The sequence below is a fragment of the Brassica napus genome, chromosome A9, assembly GCF_020379485.1.
Source record: "Brassica napus cultivar Da-Ae chromosome A9, Da-Ae, whole genome shotgun sequence".
Lineage (NCBI taxonomy): Eukaryota > Viridiplantae > Streptophyta > Magnoliopsida > Brassicales > Brassicaceae > Brassica > Brassica napus.
The window spans coordinates 28,481,919-28,504,233 of NC_063442.1; the positions used below are offsets into that span (position 1 = coordinate 28,481,919).

The window sequence follows — 22,315 nt, forward strand, 5'->3', positions numbered from 1 at the left end:
TTAAATGGTTAATAGATTTGGACATAACATTTTAAAACTAAAAATGCATTAATTTAATTATTGTTTTAAAATTTTGGATGTAACTTTTTGTTAATTTTTGAAATAAAAAAACTTGACATGCTTTTTAAGTGAGTAGCAAATCATTTTTTCCGGAATTGTATGTATATCATATGAACTTAAAGTATGTGTATTATTAATATAATTATTTTATATAAAATGAGATATGTAAACTAGAAATATAAGGTTAATTATACATATGTTCGGTTATCTTCGGATATCCATTCGGTTTCAGATATTATCCATTCGGGTTCGGGTATCCAATCTCTCCTAATTCAATACCTGTTCGGGTATTTTGTTACTTCGGTTCGGATTTCGGTTCGAATTTTTCGGATCGGGTTCGGGTGCCACTTCGGATATCGGATAAAGTGCTCACCCCTCTTTTCAAGACATGTTTTATTAACTAAATGCAAATTTCAAAAAACTTAATTGCACTTACTGAATTTTTATTGGCTTAAAATTATGGAACAAAGATAAACACCAAAAATTATACAAATTTAATGTGTTTTATTAAAATGTGTGTAAAAAGCTAGAATATGTAACATTAAGAAACAGAGGGAGTATTTGATAAATGATAATCAGTATAAAGTTTTTAGTCAAAAAAATAATAAGAATAATGATAATCAGTTTAGAGCTTATTTCATTGCCATATTACTTTGTATTACATGTTGTAGAATAGCTTAATATTAAAAACATTAACAAAATATAATTTTAAAATATTGACCAAAACACATAACAAAATTTAAGAAAAAAAGGAAAATATTAATAAATAAATATTTTCTGTGAAAATAGTATACCTTAAAAGGTTCAAAAATACTAGTATACTTGCATGTCTATAAAAGAAATTTATATTGCAACTAGTACAGTATATTTTGTTATATATGATAAAATAGATATTTTATTTTATTTTTTTTTTTAAAAAACTTTGTTATGTATGATATCAAGTATATTGCTAATGTTGATAATAAATAAATTAAAAGATGCAAAATATAAACCACGTGTCATTATAAAAATAAAGTAAGTAAAAAACACAGTGAAGATCTCTAAAAAGAATCTGTCATCAAAAATAAAAATATTATAATATAAATATTTTAGATTTTGAGCGATTTTCCTTAAAAGAATTTACTTAAATGGCTAGATCTTTCAAAGCTTTTTAAAATTTTTTTTTATTATAATATTCTTGTTTTGATGAAAGATTTTTTTTTATGATTTCTAATGATAATGGCATGATACCTTCTTACATTGGGTGATATATATATGGTATTCTTCTCGTATATGTCTTCCTCTCTTCCAATGACTATATCTCAATTTTGTTTTCCATAGCCTGTACGTGTTCCTTTCTGTTCGTCTTGAGGTATTGTTTATTTCTTTTTCTTTGCATTTCAGTTCTTCACAAAATTATGTACGTGCTTTTTTTTGTAAGAAACAACAGACTTAGTCTTTTTTTCTAGATAAAGAGTGTATACCATACTGAATTTCAATATATGACCTCCTGTATATTTGATTAATATATATATATATATATATATATATATATATATAAGTTCTATTTCATCACATCCGAAATCTCTCTTCATTGTTTATCCAAAGAGTTTTTGGCTTCTTTGATTTCAGTTATATCATTATATGTTGTTGATATTTCTTGAATTTGAGTTTTGGTATCTTTTGAAAAAAATTTACTTTGTTTGGTATCTCGTTATTTATATCAACGTGAAAATTTATATGAATTTCTTATGCTGTTATTTTGATCGATTCACTTCTATGATTTTATTTTGGATTTGAAAGTGTTCACAAGTTTTTCTTGTATATATATGTCGATTTATTTATAATTTACTTACACATATTCTTCCAGAAACATACAAATTGTTGTTGTTGTTTTTTTGATAATTGTTTTCTTTGTTTTTTAACAATTTGTTGTTTTCGAATAAGTTAATATCAAAACTGAGCCATTTGATACAAAAATATACAGACCTTCTATAGCAAACATGCTTTTGCAAATATATTCTCAGTCGAACTTTTTCACTCGATAATTTAAGTTGTTCCTTAAACATTGCAGTTGCTGTTTGTTTTATAGATTGACGGTATTTCAAAAGGGTTTATTTGTCAAATAACCAAAAAAAAATGAAAATTAGATTTTTGGAGAGAGAGTAGAGAGAGATAAGAAGAGAAAATAGGAGAGAGGAGGGAATTTTGGTTAGTTAGTGTATTTAAGTTTTTTTCATGTATATAGAGTGCAATTTCCCATTTCAAAATACATAACCATACATCTTTTTGTTGTAAATATCAAGTTAATCAAGCCCATACATTTTATTCTCGATCGTTTAGTCAGGAAAATCAGTCAATATGGATTTGTATGACGATATCTTCAACGATCAACTATTCCAATTGAGTCCTTTGCGCTTCTCCTCGTCACCAGAACCATTTGCTTCGTTGACGGTATACTTTTCAACTATTTATTTATCGCATTTTAATTTCTTTATGAAAACTCTATTTGTGGTATAGATGATGCTGATAAAGTTAAATTGTTGGCCTTGTGCAATATAAAGGAGTTTCTGCAAGACCCTCTTCTGGAAGAAACTGAAAATGTGGATGGAGAGGCTGTTGGATTTATCAATAGTTCTGCTATAACCGAAGCTAATCCCTCAATGGGTATACCATCCCCAAATCTAGTCCCATTTCCAGAGACATTAACACTAGTGCAAAATCAATCAGATCATCATTTTTTTCTCAATCAAAACATGTTGGATTCTTTTGAGCAAGAGCCAGGTGTTTTTGCAATGGTAAAGTGAACATTACATTTTATTTATTTTTCTTGATTTTGTCCTTTTTTTTCTTTTTCTTTTCTTGATCATCAGTAATTTTAGCTAGATAGAGTTTCTACTATATGACAGCAAAAGTAAACCATCAATGATTTTCTTCGACATAAACCATCAAGGGTCATATACAAATAATTAAATTCGTTTTCATTTCCTCTAAGCAGCCACAGCAATCATTAGTATGCAATCCAAAGGGGTGTTTACAAGGAAACTTAACAAACGGACAATTGGATCAGCAATCTTTGTTCAATCGAATCACAATGAATCCCTTCCAGGAAACAAATGACTCTACAATGGTAAGTAAAACATTTTTCTTATCATCAATTATTTTAAATTAGTTTTGATAAAAATGTATTCATGAGCCAGATAGAAAATGGTCGACCAATCGAAGAAGGAAACAGTGGATATGCACATCCAATGATGACTCAATCTTTTGAGTTACCAAATCATCTTCAAGAGCAGTTTTTATCATTGCCTTCGTATGTAAACTAATTAATTCATTTTTTGTATATAATTTGTAACATGTTGTTCTACAGGTTTTAATATGGATATTATTTTCACGAAAACAGATCACAAAGTTACCTGTCAGAACCGATGTACGAGCACGGCCTAGTTGCTTCACATTTCAACAAGTATGACCAGCAACCGCCTACGTTAGTCTTACCTAACAGGGAAGATGGGGCTCTGGTCCCAAGTATGGATAAAAATTTGGCTAGGTAAGATTAAATCTTTACTTTAAACAGACAAATCTTTCATGCTTTTATTTTACTTTAATTTGTTACTTAGATTTACTTACCAAATCATTTGTGTTTCCATGCATGCAGGACAAACTCTGCACCGAATCAGATCTCTGTGACCCTTCCTCTGCCTCAAATGACATCGAACTCTACAAGGTATCCAATCCGAACTTAGTCGATCACTTAATATAATAGAAGGGAAATAATAAATTTGTGTGCTCGAAATCTTCAGTTATTAAATTTAAAAACGTAGAACATTATAATTTACAGTCCTCATTTTCATAGGAATCAAGGAAATGTACAAGAGCGAGTAAATCAGCCTACGCCAGGAAGTAGATACCCTACCCTCGAAACCTATGCTCGTGCACAAGGACTTCCATGCACGAAAGCATTTGCTCCCATCGATGTACCATATTTTTAGTTCGATGAACGAAACTGTTTTGTGTTTATTTTTCTTATAAATTTTTATTTATTATATATTTATTCACAACAGTTTAACGTTTTGGGGCGTCGACAAAGAAATGACCAAAGTCGATTTGAGCATGAAGAATCTTCATCTGCTGCTCAACGAAGGGTATTTTTTTCAAAATATATACATATGAAAGTTATGCTACAAAGATCAACTGGGAAAGAGGATTCATATGCTTTAATTAAATAATGCAGAGAATCTTCATGCCAAACCGAAATGATAATTTAACTGCAGCTAACCTCGTTCAAGAAAGGTACACTTCCATTACCTTTTCATTTATTGTTACATGTTTCATCTATTTTTATAATTAATTTAATATTTATCTGAAGTGGTTTATTCATCAGTCATTTATTTCATTGAAAATATTTAATCCAGACTACGAATCAGTTTAGAATTAGGTACTCCTTTCCATTTTTTCTAAAAATAATTTGTTTGAAATTTTACTATTGAAAAATTAAAATTTTGGCATCGCCAGAGATAAGGGATCAACACATGAACCGAAAACGTAGATTGCTAAAGCGTGGCTAGTCTAAACCCACTTCGATGGAAGCTATGATAGTCATGTGTAATTACAAAAAAAGTAGTAATATGTTTTTAAAAAGGATGAATGAAAAATAATAATTTTAAAATACAGTCACGTACATACGCAATTTTACGAATGTAACTAATCAACATATTTATTTTTCTATTTCAGGTTGCAAAATACATTGTATAGTCAATTGTATGCGACTCTCGGTTTAAAAATTGATCCCCACTTGAGGAATTTTGCTCCATTGCCTAAGAAAAAGAGCAAATAATTTTATGTCCTTTTAATCTATTTATTAACTTAAACTTATTATGCTGTTTTATATTTTTTTTTTGTGATTTCGAACAAGAAAGAACGAAATACAACGTTGGTGTTTAATCTATTTATTAACTTAAACTTATTAAGACAATTCTCTCAAATAATAATTTTTAAGTTTTTATCACAAAAATAACATTTAAAAAATTGACCAAAATAGCCTCTTTTTATTTTGAAATTTTTAATTTTTAATTTTTATTTTTTAAATTTGAAATCCTATCTTCAAAATTTCACCCCTTAACTCTAAACTCTAAGTGTATATTAGTTAACCTTAGAGTAAAAAAGTATTTTTACCCTTTAATAAAACTTCTTTTGGTCATTTTTCTCATTGAAGTCTATTTTTATGACAAAAACGTAAAATGACTACCATAGAGAATTTCTCAACTTATATTTTGTGATTTCGAACAAGAAAGAACGAAATACAACGTTGATGTTTAATCTATTTATCAACTTAAACTTCTTAGGGCATTTTTCTCAAATAATCATTTTTAAATTTTTGTCACAAAAATAACCTTTAAAAAAACGACCAAAATAGCTCCTTTTATTTTGAAAATTTTAATATATATATTTTTTTAATTTGAAACTCTATCCCAAAATTTCACTCCTTAACTCTAAACTCTAAATCTAGATTAGTTAACCCTAAGATAAAAATGTACTTTTACCTTTTAATAAAAATTCTTTTGATCATTTTTCTCATTGAAAGCTATTTTTATGACAAAAACTTAAAATGACTATCATAGAGAATTTCTCAACTTATTATGCCATTATATATATATATATATATATTAATTTTTTGTGATTTCGAACAAGAAAGAACGAAATACAACGTTGGTGATGAATTGAACACTACTGTTCTTCTGGTATACCTTTTTTTTTCGAACAACTGATTGATTAATACTAGAGGTTTTTAAGCAGAGTACAAGTCCGACAGAGCCCTATTTGCGAGAAGGTCAGCTGCGGTGTTGTTTGAACGTGGAACATGCGAAAAGGAAAAATCAGAGAGATAACAAGTTAAGCTCTGGACGTCCTGAAGAATTTCAAAAAGTCCCTTGATAGAATCTCTCCCGTTGATGGCTCGGATGAGGATCTGAGCGTCCAACTTGAGGATTAGGGAGTTGAAGCCGTGTTCTCGTGCTTGATACAAGGCTTCTCTGACTGCTAGCCCTTCTGCGACTAGTGGGGAAGATACCCATTCCTCTGTTTTGCTGCCTTGATGTAGTCTTTGTCCGTTAGTGTCCGTGAATATTCAACCGATGCCTGCAGTTTTTGTTTCTTCTTTTCAGGCTGCATCAGTGTGGACCGTAACAGCACACTGGTGTTGGTCTTGCCGAAGGAGCCGTGGGATCGGTACAGTCATCTGGTTTGTGCTTCCCGTCTGGGCTTCCGTCCATTCACGGGCGTCAGCTATAGCTTTGGATAGTGTCTCTGTTTCAGTGAAGCGTCTGTTCTCATAGATTCTTTGATTCCTTTCTAGCTAGATTAACCAAACAATCCATGGGAACAGAGAGCCATTTGTTACTCCAGTTGTTGGTAGGTTTGATAGTTTTTTAGATGCTTGCAGCTCCGTTGTGAAGCTTGTTGCATTTGTTAAGGAAGCCCGGTGTGCTATAGGTGCGAGAGACCATATTGTCTTTGCATAGTTGCAGGTCAAGAACAGGTGATTTGCAGTCTCTCTCAAGCTGCAGAAGGTACATTTCGAGGAGTCCATAAGGCCCCTAGTTTCCAAATTATCCCCCAACAGCAGGGCTCCTCTCATTATCTTCCATATGAAAACTCGCAGTTTAGGCGGCAGTGGCAAGAGCCATACATCTTTCATCCAGTCGCATGGTTGTTAGATAGGTCGGTTGGGATCTGCATCTTCCAAGTTCTTCAATCCAGAATAGTATCCAGTTTTAGTGGAGTATTCCCCATTCATTGTGAGGAGCCAGTTGAAAGAATCTGCGGTTCCAGGTTTGCTAGGCTTGATGCAGAAGATGTCATTTGCTTCTGTCGGAAGTAGTTTGTAGACGAGTGATATATAGTGTTTTTGGCATTTTGTATATATGTTTTCTAATTGGTTTTCAAATCTTTATCGAGTATTCCCAGTCCTTTTCGAGTCATTACAGGTCTGGAGTTGCATTGGATAGGAGATGGACCAACTGGAACAAAAGAGGCAGAAAACAATGCAATTTGGTGATTTTCACGCAAAACAGTCGAGCGGAGCGACCTGAGTACCTGTTCCAGCGGCAGAGATTTTTAAGAAAGTTTCCAAATGTTTCGGGATTTTACCTAGGGCTTTCCCCTTTTTCTCCTTGGCCGCCACAGACCTGCATATCTATCTTTTCTTATTATTTTATACATACTACGTTACTTTTTAGAGAGATTTGAGAGGGAGAAAACTTGTACTCTTGTTAAGGGAGAATAATCTCTATACCCTTTGGAGAAGATTTCTAAACCCTTTTTGCTTTCTATTATTTATTCAGAAATGTTTTCTTCATCTGTTATCTCTGTGTTTTCTCTGTTCATGGCTGAGTAGTCACCGAGTTAGTTTAGGGTTCTAGGATTTTGGATTCGTGAGCTGAAGCATAAATAAGTCATCTTAAGATTGTCTACATTCACATATGTTCATATTGCTTGCATTGAACCGATCACTTAGTGCATGAATTAGGGTTAATCAATATAGCTAGCCTTTAATTGATTACTTGATATGATTTGAATAAGCTTTGCATCCCTAGTCAGTGATAGTAGATATTAGGATGTATTGTGAACATATCGACTTGATCTTTTAAGCTTGCTATCGCATCTTGATTCAAATGAGAGTTTAGGCATCAAGACCAATTTGCAAAGGAATCAATACCACGAGAGTGGGTTGATTCAACCTGAGTGATCCGAGTTTAGACTTGTTATACACTGGACTTGAATAATTGCTTGGCATGCGATTTCCATACCTGAAGAAGAAAGTCCAGACTAGCGCCTTTAAATCAATTCAAAACAACCTCATCTTGTTACTTTTTCTTTAAGTTATTTACTTATTTAAAAACCTCCACTTTGTTTTAGCTTAATTCTGATCCCCTAAAGATAAAGTGTAATCGTTGGTCTTTGTGGATTCGATCCTAAAGTGCTACATCGACATACCATTCGATTATGGTAGTGTGCACATTAGGTTAATTGGTGTGCGTATACACGTAATATCAACGAGCTCCTTGTTCCATTATGTCGTATCTGGCATCATCAAGTCTGCAACTTTGAGGTTAATCGATGACGCTTCTGGTGGTCCTATCAGTTGGAGCATCTTCTCAGTTGAGCACCCTGCATCGTACCAGACGCTAGTGTTTTGTCCATCCCCGATAGTCCTGGTTGTATTCTCAAGTAGCAGGTTTCGGCCACACAAGATGCTTCACCATCCATGCGAGCACGCGTTCGATGGTTGAACCTGCAGGAAGGACTCATATTTGCAATATTTCCCAAGCAATACTCTAGCTAACAGACATTCCGGGTTCTTTAAGATACGCCATCCTTGCTTTCTTAAGAGTGCATCATTGAAGGTTTCGATATCGCGAAAACCCAGGCCTCCTTCGGTCTTTGGCTTTGCTAGTTTTGTCCATGCGATCCAACACATTTTCCTCTTCTCAGGGCTGTCATCCCACCAGAAGCGGGTCAGTGCAGTTTGGATTCGGTTGGTTTAGCTTTTCGGAAGTTTGAAGCACATCATGGAGTGGGATGGAGTCGCGGATAGCACTGACTGTAACATCACCATCTTCCCTCCAGCCGAGAGTTGGTGTGTGCTCCAACTAGCTGCTTTCTGATTAATGCGATCCACAATCGATGTAATCATATCTCGTTTCCTCCGGTCAAAGTGCTCGGGTAAGCCTAAGTATTTGCCCACACCCCCTTCTTTCGAGATTCCAAGGCTGTTCTTTACTCTTTCTCTTATCTTTGGGGGAGGGGGGGGGGGGGGGGGGGGGGGGTTTATGTGTACAGTATTGCCTCAAAGCCGAATTTGTACAGTATTGCCTCGATAAAATTCCATTCAAGCCGGTCATAGGCTTAGTTCATGTCAGTTTTCACAGCCATGGTGCAATATTTTGTTGCTCCCGATATCTTCAGGTAGTGCAACGTTTCATGCGTTATCATGATGTTGTCCGTGATAACTCTACCGGCAATGAATGCTGATTGATTCTCTGAGATGATCAAGTTTAGCATTGGTTGTAGCCGTCTCGTTAGGATCTTGGATATGATTTTGTAGTAGACGTTGCACAGAGCAATGGTTCTATATTCCGCTACTGTTTTGGGAGAGCTAATCTTTGGAATCAGCCTGATATGAGTGAGGTTGATGCCTTGCGGCCAAACTCCATCTCGGGGGGGGGGGGGGAGGGGGGGGGGTTTATGTGAGAAGGTGATAGTAGACTTATTGGGGTTGATGGTTTGACCTGAAGTTTCTTCGTATGTTTGGATCATTAACTTCAGTGCTGCTACACTCCTCTCGTTTGTCCTCGTAAAGAACATGGTATTGTCTGCGAAGAGGAGGTGGTTGATCTTGGGGCTACCTCTCGCTACCTGTAATCCTGAGAGTGTTCCGAGACGTTGTGTAGCTGCACAAAGTCCCGATAAGACCTCGCTACAAAGGATGAACAGGAACGGTGAGAAGGGCTCGCCCTGTCTTATCCCACAGGTAGGTACAACCAGTCATTGGGCGTTGCCGATTAGAAAGATTGAGTATCGGACTGTGGTCAAACAGCCCATGATCAGTCCACAGAAAGTCTCGTGAAAGCCGAATTTGTACAGTATTGCCTCGATAAAATTTCATTCAAGCCGGTTGTTGGGGTCAAAAACGGTTACGACGGAATTACCATCCGAAAATCCTCAGAGATCGTATTTCCGAAAGAGTTAAAGAAGGGATGTAATTTTCGTAAAAATAAACTATACGAGGTTATTTCTACGAAGAAGTATTCTTTGGGATTCAAACCAAACGATCGTCCCGCTCGGTCACTACGTAGCAACCAAGCTCGGGCCAAAGCTCGGTCGCTACGTAGCGACCGAGCAATCGTCCCGCTCGGTCGCTACGTAGCGACCGAGCTCAGCCAAGCTCGGTCGCTACGTAGCGACCGGGCGATCGTCCCGCTCGGTCGCTACGTAGCGACCGAGCTCAAGCCAAAGCTCGGTCGCTACGTAGCGACCGAGCGATCGTCCCGCTCGGTCGCTACGTAGCGACCGAGCGATCGTCCCGCTCGGTCGCTACGTAGCGACCGAGCGATCGTCCCGCTCGGTCGCTACGTAGCGACCGAGCTCAGCCAAGCTCGGTCGCTACGTAGCGACCGAGCGATAGTCCCGCTCGGTCGCTACGTAGCGACCGAGCTCGAGCCAAAGCTCGGTCGCTACGTAGCGACCGAGCTCAGCCAAGCTCGGTCGCTACGTAGCGACCGAGCGATCGTCCCGCTCGGTCGCTACGTAGCGACCGAGCTCAAGCCGAAGCTCGGTCGCTACGTAGCGACCGAGCACTCGTTTCGCTCGGTCGCTACATAGCGACCGGGCTCGAGCCAAAGTTCGGTCGCTGTGTAGCGATTGAACCTTTCCGAACATCGATACGACACCAGTCCTTGCATTCTCGTCAAACCTTCGAATGCTATCTCCCGAAGACCGTAGCAAGCTCAGTCTATGTTTCCCGCTATTCTAATTCATCGATCAAACTTCGCGGATTAGAAACCGCGGAAAACTCGTAGTAAACGTGTCGAGTCGGAAGACGGCCCAAAGGGACCTAAAACACGACTCGAGGCCCATCCTACGATTTTTCCTAACCAAAAGCCCGTGAACCACAGCATGGTTCGCGCTTGGCCCGCGAAGAAGGATAAATGTCAAGTTTCCGCGGATAAATACGGAAGTTTTGAAGATAATTGTGAAGATCGGGAAAAATGGAATATCTCCGTTTTTATGCTATGACGGCTTAAGGGCAGAAGAGTAAAAGCGTAAACCGACCTTGGAGCTAGTATATAAGGAGTCCTAGGCGAGGAGCACAGGGGGAACTTTTTCAGAGCAAACTTAGCACTTAGAGCGATTTAGGCAACTTTCCGTTTTTGTTATTTCGAGCTGCGACTCAATTAGGTTTAGCCGTCTTAGGGTTGCTAGAACTAGGAATCTCGCCGACAGCTCTCGAGCCCAGGCTTATACCTTGTTGTAACGCTCATACGCAGATTCGGAATAAGATCTATTTTGCTCTCTTTTCGATTTCTTATTTTTATCGTTGTTATTCTCGTGTTCTGATTGCTTGACGTGTGGTAATTAACAGATATCCGGGTCCTCTGGGAAACTAGGGTTTTCTTAGTTTCCTTATTTAAACGGAAATCGACAGTGCGAATTTCGGTTCCCACAGTTTGGCGCTAGAAGGAGGGGGACTTACGGATCAATCTAACCCGCAAAAGCCACACACAGTCAGACATGTCAACCAACGACGCGGATAACGTGCAAACTCCCCTTAACGGAGGCAGCGGCACCGATCTCCACACTCCGGTAGCGGACGTATCTGCGGCCAACGCGCAAGCCAACGCCGCGACTCTCGAGGAGTTTAAAAAGATGTTCGCCACCTATGAAAAAAGGTCGGAAGAACAGGATAAGCTCGTGAATACCTTGACCAAACAGGTTGAAACCTTAACGGCAAGGACCCAAGCTATCCGTCCCCGCGGAACCACCAAAATCCGCGGGAAGAGGCTCGATTTCGCCACCCCACTCGATAGAGCAGGAGTCGCGCGGGAACGACCTTCCGGTCAAAACCCCAGCGAGAAGTCTCCCATCGAGAAGGGGAACTCTGAAAGTCTTCCGCTCCCTGCAAAGGACTCGGAGGATAACGAAGCCGAACACATTGACCTGGACCCTAGCGATGTCTCCAACGACAGCGACGAGGATGGCGACAGACATCCAAGAAGGACCAGAAGCCGATCCGCTCGGGAAGGCTCCCCGTTCGAAAAACCAATGACGGAAGAAGAAGAAGTCGCCTATTGGAACGAACAAGAGGAGCTGGCCGAAAGGCAAACCGAGCTCACTCGCAGTAAGCGCCGACAGGCTCGGAAATCCTCTGACGAGACATCGGATATCCGCGATCTTCGCGACTACATCACCAAGACTGCGGCAGAAGTGAGAGCCGTAAAGTCTCAAATCCATCATGCTACTAGTGCCGCCCCCGAGATCGATCGACTGCTGGAAGGAGCTCGAAAGACCCCCTTTACCAATCGCATTTCGGACATGAGGGTGTCCGATCCGGGAAAGATCAAAGTACCGAAGTACGATGGTACGGCCGATCCGAAAGCGCACCTTCAGGCTTTCCACATCGCGATGGGAAGAGCAAGACTGAAGGACGGCGAAAAGGATGCCGGCTATTGCCGCCTGTTCGTCGAAAATCTTGAAGGAGCAGCGCTCGAATGGTTCGCACGCCTTCGTCGCAACACCATCGGGAGTTTTCGACAGCTCGCATCGGAATTCCTCAAACAGTACTCTGTATTCATAGACAGGGAAACCTCCGATGTTGATCTCTGGAGTCTCTCCCAGAGGGAAGACGAACCCCTCCGCGAGTTTATCAGCCGATTCAAATTGATAATGTCCAGGGTCAGCGGGATAAGCGACAAAGTGGCCATCGACGCGCTGAGAAAGACGCTCTGGTACAAGTCGAAATTCAGAAAATGGATAACTCTCGACAAACCGCGAACGATCCAGGACGCCCTCCACAAAGCAACAGACTATATCATAGTGGAGGAAGAAACTAAAGTCTTATCGCAAAAACATAAGCCGGCAAGACCATCCTCGAAAGACGCAGATCCGAAGGGGAAAAAGAAGAACTCTCGTAACGACAAGTACGTCCATCACGAGGGGGAAGATCTCCAAGGGGCGCATAACTATGCGATCAGTTCGGATCAAGGCCGGACCACGGGCAACACATGGACTCGCAATCAAGGGTATGACGAGAACACCTTCTGCGAGTTCCACCAATCCCGAGGACACTCCACGACTAATTGCAAAGTCTTAGGAGCAAGACTGGCCGCGAAGCTGCTCGCTGGAGAGCTTTCGGAAGTAACTAGCGTCAAGGATCTCATCCTCGATTCTGATCGGCCTCCAAAGACGGACAGAAATCCGCCCGCCGAAAAATCTCCTCAACGAAACCAACCTGGGGATAAACGCGGTAGGAGGCCGGATGACAAAGGGAACGATAACAATCGTCGCAGAGTCAATATGATCATCGGAGGATCTCAATACTGCGGCGATACCGTGTCAGCCATCAAGGCTTACCAACGGAAGGCAGAATCAAGCGCAAAATGGCCTACATGGTCTCCTCCTCGAGACGGCCAAAATTGCTCGATCACCTTCACGGAGGAAGAAGCCGGCGGTATCGACCAACCTCACTGCGACCCTCTCGTCATAGATCTCGTCATACGAGATTTAGAAGTCGGAAGGGTACTCGTCGATACGGGAAGCACGGTCAACGTAATCTTCCGCGACACTCTCAATCGGATGAGTATCGAACTCGGAGAGGTAATTCCGACGCCAAAACCACTCACGGGTTTTTCAGGCGAAGTGTCGATGACTCTCGGGTCAATCCAATTGCCAGTCATGGCCAAGGAGATCACGAAAATCGTCGAATTCGCGGTAGTCGACCATCCCGCTATCTACAACGTGATCATGGGAACCCCATGGCTCAACGCCATGCAGGCAGTTCCGTCAACTTACCACCTGGGTCTCAAGTTCCCAACGCCGAGCGGAGTCGCGGCCATCTGGGGATGCCAAAAACAGTCGCGACTATGCTTCCTCGCGGAGCATAAGTTAAGGCAAATCACGGCTTCTGCAAACGGCAAACGCGCGAAGATAGATCGATCTTCGGCCAAAAGCACCCCGCACAAGGACGAAGTAAAATCGTCTGTCAACGCAAACGCATCGGACGTCGAAGCTCGACATAAATCCGAAGCCCACGCGACAACTCAACCGGAACATCCGGAAAATAGCGTCGACCCAGCCACGATCGACACGGTCAAGGCGGACATCGCGACACCAACCGCCGAGTAAGAACACTCGCGGCATGAAACAGAACTACGAGATGGCTTGATCCTCGAAAGGGGTACGTAGGCAGCTTGTCAAAAGACGAGTTCAGCTATCCCCCTCTCTAAAAAGGGGGGGGGAGTGGGTGCGTATACTCGTATACTCCCACAATCGCCATTATTGTAATCGAGTTTTTAGAAACATAAAAATTTTTACAATATACACTGTCTTTTTATCGAAAACGCTTACGCTTCAGTTTACGCTCGTCTGCGGCCTCATCCGGCCCAAAAATCGTAAAGATTATCACCTTTCAAACACGCATAATCCTCGAAAATAACTGCGAGACGTCGCAAAAAGTTAAAATTCGAGGACAATGCTAAACAAATTGTCCGAACGCGACCACTAAAAACCTTACACCCCGTTCGTCGATTGGCCCCGACGAACACGCCAGCCGTCTTAAACAAACGCAATCCGATCACTCTTTTGATCTTTAAAAACGTCCAGCACAAGGACAAAAGCGCGCTACAACAAAAATCCGAAATTTTGGTTTAGCACTTCCAGATTCTGAGAAGATGCTCGATTCGTACCATACAAGTCATATAAGCCGAGAACATATCGCGGACTTTAAACCGGTGCGAGTCAGGAAGAAATCGCAACAGGAAAAACGATAGCCGGCTAGTCACCGCACAAACCTTAACCGAAAGTAAACCTAGGTCTTGCCCTAAACCCAACGCTCTGGTCTCAAACATCTCAAGGCATGATATCTAAAAGATACGAGATCATAAACCATGCCTCTCCGTTCGTATCTCAATGTTCTCGAAAATCGTAAAGACAGATAAATTTTTACGAAAATCACGAACGAACCAACAGATCGAACGTCTAATTAGAACTACATACGAGACGACAACTCGTATTTACTTCAACCCTACTCAGGAAAAACTCGAAACGAAACATTTATCATATAAATAAACCGCGTAAAGCGGCAAGGGATTCAAAGCCACCAACGGCCAGTCCCGGAAATACAAATACGGCCATCGTGGCCTAAACGAAATCCAAATTCAAAGGGCCACATTCGACCGAAAACAAGGATAACTGATCCATCCCTCATAATCCAAAGTCGAAGTCCCCGGACAACGAAGCACCAAACGCATCCGCAGGACGATCCACTTCCTCGCCACCGCCGTGAAAATCGATCGGGACCTCCTCGGTATCAGGAGAAACCGGGATGGAATCCCAGAACCCTTGAATCCTCTCGTCGATCGGAGGGATAAGCGCCTCAGCGTGGGCACGGTCACTCATCCCACTCTTCATCAAGCTCATTTCTTCTTCAAACACATAGTCGTCGGCTTGCGTCCTCCAAAGACTTCCGACCGAACCACGGCACTCGCGAAAGTCGCCCACCGAGGTAAAGGCATTCTTAAGATTCCCGTACTCAACCTGGAACTGAGATGCGCGAGTCTTCATCACCTCGACGATCTCTCTTTTGCCTTTCCTCTCCGATCTGCGAACAGCCCGCGCATGATCACGAGTAAGCTGTGCCTCTCGCTCCAGCATCTCGCCTTGCACACGGGCGAGATCCCGCTCCGCTTTCTCCGCCTTGAAGCGGTAGACCATGGCTTCTCTATGACCCGCCTCGATGGCCGAGCCCAGCAAGCTCAGGCCCTGCAAAATCAATAGGCGTGTTACAAATCCATACATAGGACAATCACTTAAAAATTCCCAAAAAAAACTAACCCCATTGATGATGCGAGATCCTTCCGCAACGACTCTCGGCCTCGCCGATTCTTTCGTAGGAGGAGGAGCATCGAAACCCGATGGCAGCCCAGCAAAGAAATCATCGAAGTCCGGAATGGGGGCTTCGCTCGAACCGCTTCCGTCGCCGTAAGCAAGGTTCGGATCCCATCCTGGAAGCATAGAGTCATCCATCGAAAACTCTATGTCGCCGAGATCGACGTCTTTTCCCTTCCAAGAGCTCGACTCCGGCGCGGCTGTCGGAGCTTCAACGGGACTCTGGCCGTCGGGTTCGGAGTCGCTTCCCGTATCCGCGTCCAAAGCTGGACCAGGTTGCACAAATTTCAGCGCCTTCCGAACCCTTCTCGGCGTGAAAGAAGTCCAGAAGAAGGGACCATTCCTGAGAAGATCCCTCACCGCGATAATATCCTCAGGGAACGGAGCAAGAGGATTGATGAAGGGACGATTGTTCGGCAACCTCCGGAACAGTGGAATGCAACTCTCTTCGACGGACGCAGCGTCCAAACGAACAAAGAAAAAGAACTTCTTCCACGAGTTGAAGTTCGAAATGAACTTCTTAACCACCGACATAAATTTCCGAGGGACAAACCTATGCTTATCCGTATCCTTGACAAGTTGAAGCCTCAAAAGCGCTTCATAATGATCGACGGAAAGGGAAAGGCCATGCTCATAGCTTAGGATCAAGATCCCAATAAGGTGCTGAATGGCAAGGGGTGTCAACTGACTTATCGCGACTTCAAAACGGTCCAACACTCGGACGAGAATTTCGGGTATGGGGAACCAGAGGCGACAACGCACTATGAACACCTCATAACAAGTAAAGTAACCCTCCGGGGGGTTGTTAGCACACTCCCCGCGGCAGGGAACCCGGAACTCCACAACATCCGGGATGCGGTAGAACGACCGCATCGTCGCGAGAAACTCGTCAGTGGTCCTACTTGCGTCCTTTCCCTCGACTCCACGATGGACGAGGACCGGGAATGGCTTCTCCTTGGGAGGGATCAACGAGCCGTAATGAGCAACCCACCATGCCTCGTTCTCGGCAGGATGCACCGAGTGAGGCACGAACTCCGTCTTCGGAACGACGAGCTCTTCGTAAGGACTCGCGGACGAAGACCCTTTTTTCGCAATCTTTTTCTTGCTCGACATCTTTACACTTCTCTTAAGAGAATAGAGGAAAAGGGTGGAGAGAAAGATAGAAAGTTTTTGATAGATCTTAGAGAAAAACAAGAAAGTGAAAAAATTATGGAACAAGTTACCTACCTCTCTTCTTATAAGACATGAGGATTTACTATTCAAGCTCGGACTTTCGCATATAAATTCCATCCATCACGCCTAACTTGCCAAACATGCCTAACCGCACGCTAGGATCCCCCCATGCATGATCCTAACGGGCTGGGGGGCTAACTGTTGGGGTCAAAAACGGTTACGACGGAATTACCATCCGAAAATCCTCAGAGATCGTATTTCCGAAAGAGTTAAAGAAGGGATGTAATTTTCGTAAAAATAAACTATACGAGGTTATTTCTACGAAGAAGTATTCTTTGGGATTCAAACCAAACGATCGTCCCGCTCGGTCACTACGTAGCAACCAAGCTCGGGCCAAAGCTCGGTCGCTACGTAGCGACCGAGCAATCGTCCCGCTCGGTCGCTACGTAGCGACCGAGCTCAGCCAAGCTCGGTCGCTACGTAGCGACCGGGCGATCGTCCCGCTCGGTCGCTACGTAGCGACCGAGCTCAAGCCAAAGCTCGGTCGCTACGTAGCGACCGAGCGATCGTCCCGCTCGGTCGCTACGTAGCGACCGAGCGATCGTCCCGCTCGGTCGCTACGTAGCGACCGAGCTCGAGCCAAAGCTCGGTCGCTACGTAGCGACCGAGCTCAGCCAAGCTCGGTCGCTACGTAGCGACCGAGCGATCGTCCCGCTCGGTCGCTACGTAGCGACCGAGCTCAAGCCAAGCTCGGTCGCTACGTAGCGACCGAGCACTCGTTTCGCTCGGTCGCTACATAGCGACCGGGCTCGAGCCAAAGTTCGGTCGCTGTGTAGCGATTGAACCTTTCCGAACATCGATACGACACCAGTCCTTGCATTCTCGTCAAACCTTCGAATGCTATCTCCCGAAGACCGTAGCAAGCTCAGTCTATGTTTCCCGCTATTCTAATTCATCGATCAAACTTCGCGGATTAGAAACCGCGGAAAACTCGTAGTAAACGCGTCGAGTCGGAAGACGGCCCAAAGAGACCTAAAACACGACTCGAGGCCCATCCTACGATTTTTCCTAACCAAAAGCCCGTGAACCACAGCATGGTTCGCGCTTGGCCCGCGAAGAAGGATAAATGTTAAGTTTCCGCGGATAAATACGGAAGTTTTGAAGATAATTGTGAAGATCGGGAAAAATGGAATATCTCCGTTTTTATGCTATGACGGCTTAAGGGCAGAAGAGTAAAAGCGTAAACCGACCTTGGAGCTAGTATATAAGGAGTCCTAGGCGAGGAGCACAGGGGGGAACTTTTTCAGAGCAAACTTAGCACTTAGAGCGATTTAGGCAACTTTCCGTTTTTGTTATTTCGAGCTGCGACTCAATTAGGTTTAGCCGTCTTAGGGTTGCTAGAACTAGGAATCTCGCCGACAGCTCTCGAGCCCAGGCTTATACCTTGTTGTAACGCTCATACGCAGATTCGGAATAAGATCTATTTTGCTCTCTTTTCGATTTCTTATTTTTATCGTTGTTATTCTCGTGTTCTGATTGCTTGACGTGTGGTAATTAACAGATATCCGGGTCCTCTGGGAAACTAGGGTTTTCTTAGTTTCCTTATTTAAACGGAAATCGACAGTGCGAATTTCGGTTCCCACACCGGTCATAGGCTTAGTTCATGTCAGTTTTCACAGCCATGGCGCAATATTTTGTTACTCCCGATATCTTGAGGTAGTGCAACGTTTCATGCGTTATCATGATGTTGTCCGTGATAACTCTAACGGCAATGAATGCTGATTGATTCTCTGAGATGATCGAGTTTAGCATTGGTTGTAGCCGTCTCGTTAGGATCTTGGATATGATTTTGTAGTAGACGTTGCACAGAGCAATGGGTCTATATTCCGCTACTGTTTTGGGAGAGCTAATCTTTGGAATCAGCCTGATATGAGTGAGGTTGATGCCTTGCGGCCAAACTCCATCTCTGAAAAATTCAGTTATCTCAGCTATGATAGCTAGACCTACTGCTGTCCAATTTGTTCGGAAAAACCCGGCTGAGAACCCATCTGGCCCTGAGGCCTTGTCCTCGTGTATGGAGAACAGAGCATCTCGAATTTCTCTTTTGCACTAGGGATAGTCGTGAGTGATATATTGTTTGTCACCGAGATGCGTCAAGTGAGAGCTTCCTCAATTGCTGCCATTGGTGAACATGAACTTGAAGTGAAGAGACCGGAGAAGTATGTCGTGATTGCCTCTAGGATCTCAGGTTCTTCATAAACATTTTCACCCTCAAAATTATGTGAGAAGGTGATAGTGGACTTGTTGGGGTTGATGGTTTGACCTGAAGTTTCTTCGTATTTTTGGATCATTGCCTTCAGTGCTGCTACACTCCTCTCGTTTGTCCTCGTAAAGAACATGGTATCGTCTGCGAAGAGGAGGTGGTTGATCTTGGGGCTACCTCTCGCTACCTGTAATCCTGAGAGTGTTCTGCGACGTTGTGTAGCTGCACAAAGTCCCGATAAAACCTCGCTACAAAGGATGAACATGAACGGTGAGAAGGGGTCGCCCTATCTTATCTCACAGGTAGGTACAACCAGTCATTGGGCGTTGCCGTTTAGCAAGATTGAGTATGGGACTGTGGTCAAACAGCCCATGATCCATCCACAGAAAGTCTCGTGAAAGCCGAATTTGTGCAGTATTGCCTCGATAAAATTCCATTCAAGCCAGTCATAGGCTTAGCCCATGTCGGTTTTCACAGCTATGGCGCAATGTTTTGTTGCTCCCGATATCTTCAGGTAGTGCAACGTTTCATGCGTTATCATGATGTTGTCCGTGATAACTCTATCGGCAATGAATGCTGATTGATTCTCTGAGATGATCGAGCCTAGCATTGGTTGTAGCTGTCTCGTTAGGATTTTGGATATAATTTTGTAGTAGACGTTGCACAGAGCGATGGGTCTATATACCGCTACTGTTTTGGGAGAGCTAATCTTTAGAATCAGCCTGATATGAGTGAGGTTGATACCTTGCGGCCAAACTCCATCTCTGAAAAATTCAGTTATCTCAGCTATGATAGCTAGACCTACTGCTGTCCAATTTGTTCGGAAAAACCCGGATGAGAACCCGTCTGGCCCTGGGGCCTTGTCCTCGTGTATGGAGAACATAGCATCTCGGATTTCTCTTGGACTAGGGATTGTCGTGAGTGCTATATTGGCTGTTACCGAGATGCGTCAAGTGAGAGCTTCCTCAATTGCTGCCATTGGTGAACATGAACTTGAAGTGAAGAGACCGGAGAAGTATGTCGTGATTGCCTCTAGGATCTCAAGTTCTTCATAAACATTTTCACCCTCGGAATTATGTGAGAAGGTGATAGTGGACTTGTAGGGGTGACCTGAAGTTTCTTCGTATTTTTGGATCACTGCCTTCAGTGCTGCTACACTCCTCTCGTTTGTCCTCGTAAAGAAAATGGTATCGTCTGCGAAGAGGAGGTGGTTGATCTTGGGGCTACCTCTCGCTACCTGTAATCCTGAGAGTGTTCCGCGACGTTGTGTAGCTGCACAAAGTCCCGATAAGACCTTGTTACAAAGGATGAACAGGAACGGTGAGAAGGGGTCGCCCTGTCTTATCCCGCGGATCGGTACAACCAGTCATTGGGCGTTGCCGTTTAGCAAGATTGAGTATCGGACTGTGGTCAAGCAGCCCATGATCCATCCACAAAAAGTCTCGTGAAAGCCGAATTTGTGCAGTATTGCCTCGATAAAGTTTCATTCAAGCCGGTCATAGGCTTAGCTCATGTCGGTTTTCACAGCCATGGCGCAATGTTTTGTTGCTCCCGATATCTTCAGGTAGTGCAACGTTTCATGCGTTATCATGATGTTGTCTGTGATAACTCTACTGGTAATGAATGCTGATTGATTCTCTGAGATGATCGAGCTAGCATTGGTTGTAGCCGTCTCGTTAGGATCTTGGATATGATTTTGTAGTAGACGTTGCACAGAGCGATGGGACTATATTCCGCTACTGTTTTGGGAGAGCTAATCTTTGGAATCAGCCTGATATGAGTGAGGTTGATGCCTTGCAGCCAGACTTCATCTTTGAAAAATTCAGTTATCTCAGCTATGATAGCTAGACCTACTGTTCTCAAATTTGTTCGGAAAAACCCGGATGAGAACCCATCTGGCCCTGGGGCCTTGTCCTCGTGTATGGAGAACAAAGCATCTCGGATTTTTCTTGCACTAAGGATAGTCGTGAGTGCTATATTGTCTGTCACCGAGATGCGTCAAGTGAGAGCTTCCTCAATTGCTGCCATTGGTGAACGTGAACTTGAAGTGAAAAGCCGGAGAAGTATGTCGTGATTGCCTCTAGAATCTCAGGTTCTTCATAAACATTTTCACCCTTGGCATTATCTGAGAAGGTGATAGTGGACTTGTTGGGGTTGATGGTTTGACCTGAAGTTTCTTCGTATTTTTGGATCACTGCCTTCAGTGCTGCTAGACTCCTCTCGTTTGTCCTCGTAAAGAACATGGCATCGTCTGCGAAGAGGAGGTGGTTGATCTTGGGGCTACCTCTCGCTACCTGTAATCCTGAGAGTGTTCCGCGACGTTGTGTAGCTGCACAAAGTCCCGAAAAGACCTCGCTACAAAGGATGAACATGAACAGTGAGAAGAGGTCGCTCTGTCTTATCCTGCGGGTAGGTACAACCAGTCATTGGGCGTTGCCGTTTAGCAAGATTGAGTATCGGACTGTGGTCAAGCAGCCCATGATCCATCCACAGAAAGTCTCGAAAGCCGAATTTGTGCAGTATTGCCTCGATAAAGTTCCATTCAAGCCGGTCATAGGCTTGGTTCATGTTGGTTTTCACAGACATGGCACAATGTTTTGTTACTCCCGATATCTTTCGGTAGTGCAATGTTTCATGCGTTATCATGATGTTGTCCGTGATAACTCTACCGGCAATGAATGTTGATTGATTCTCTGAGATGATCGAGTCTAGCATTGGTTGTAACCGTCTCGTTAGGATCTTGGATATGATTTTGTAGTAGACGTTGCACAGAGCGATGAGTCTATATTCCGCTACTGTTTTGGGAATCAGCCTGATATGAGTGAGGTTGATGCCTTGCGGCCAGACTCCATCTCTGAAAAATTCAGTTATCTCAGCTATGATATCTAGACCTACTGCTGTCTAATTTGTTCGGAAAAACCTGGATGAGAACCCATCTGGCCCTGGGGCCTTGTCCTCGTGTGTGGAGAACAGAGCATCCGAGATGCGTTAAGTGAGAGCTTCCTCAATTGCTGCCATTGGTGAACGTGAACTTGAAGTGAAGAGACCGGAGAAGTATGTCGTGATTGCCTCTAGGATCTCAGGTTCTTCATAAACATTATCACCCTCGGCATTTTCGATTACGGAGAACTTGTTTAGACCACGCCTTACTCTGGTTGTGGCATGGAAGAACCCAGA

The 22,315-nt window shown here is 43.0% G+C and overlaps 1 protein-coding gene across 1 annotated transcript; it reads left to right on the forward strand.

Moving 5' to 3' along the window:
- The first annotated feature begins 2,334 nt into the window (after positions 1–2,334).
- LOC111206152 lies at positions 2,335–5,019 on the forward strand. Its single transcript, XM_048740102.1, has 10 exons — positions 2,335–2,493; positions 2,604–2,837; positions 3,038–3,169; positions 3,240–3,352; positions 3,443–3,589; positions 3,698–3,766; positions 3,896–4,016; positions 4,104–4,184; positions 4,274–4,332; positions 4,774–5,019. Exons 1-10 carry the CDS (start codon positions 2,401–2,403, stop codon positions 4,874–4,876), a joined length of 1,152 nt encoding a protein of 383 aa, XP_048596059.1. The 5' UTR covers positions 2,335–2,400; the 3' UTR covers positions 4,877–5,019.
- Positions 5,020–22,315: the final 17,296 nt, after the last annotated feature.

Excerpts from the sequence above, each read along its gene's own strand:
- LOC111206152 (XM_048740102.1), top strand. The coding sequence starts at position 2,401 with ATGGATTTGTATGACGATATCTTCAACGATCAACTATTCCAATTGAGT. Across the intron at positions 3,353-3,442 it reads CAGTTTTTATCATTGCCTTC|ATCACAAAGTTACCTGTCAG; the intron begins GTATGTAAACTA and ends TCACGAAAACAG. Across the intron at positions 4,017-4,103 it reads AAGCATTTGCTCCCATCGAT|TTTAACGTTTTGGGGCGTCG; the intron begins GTACCATATTTT and ends TATTCACAACAG.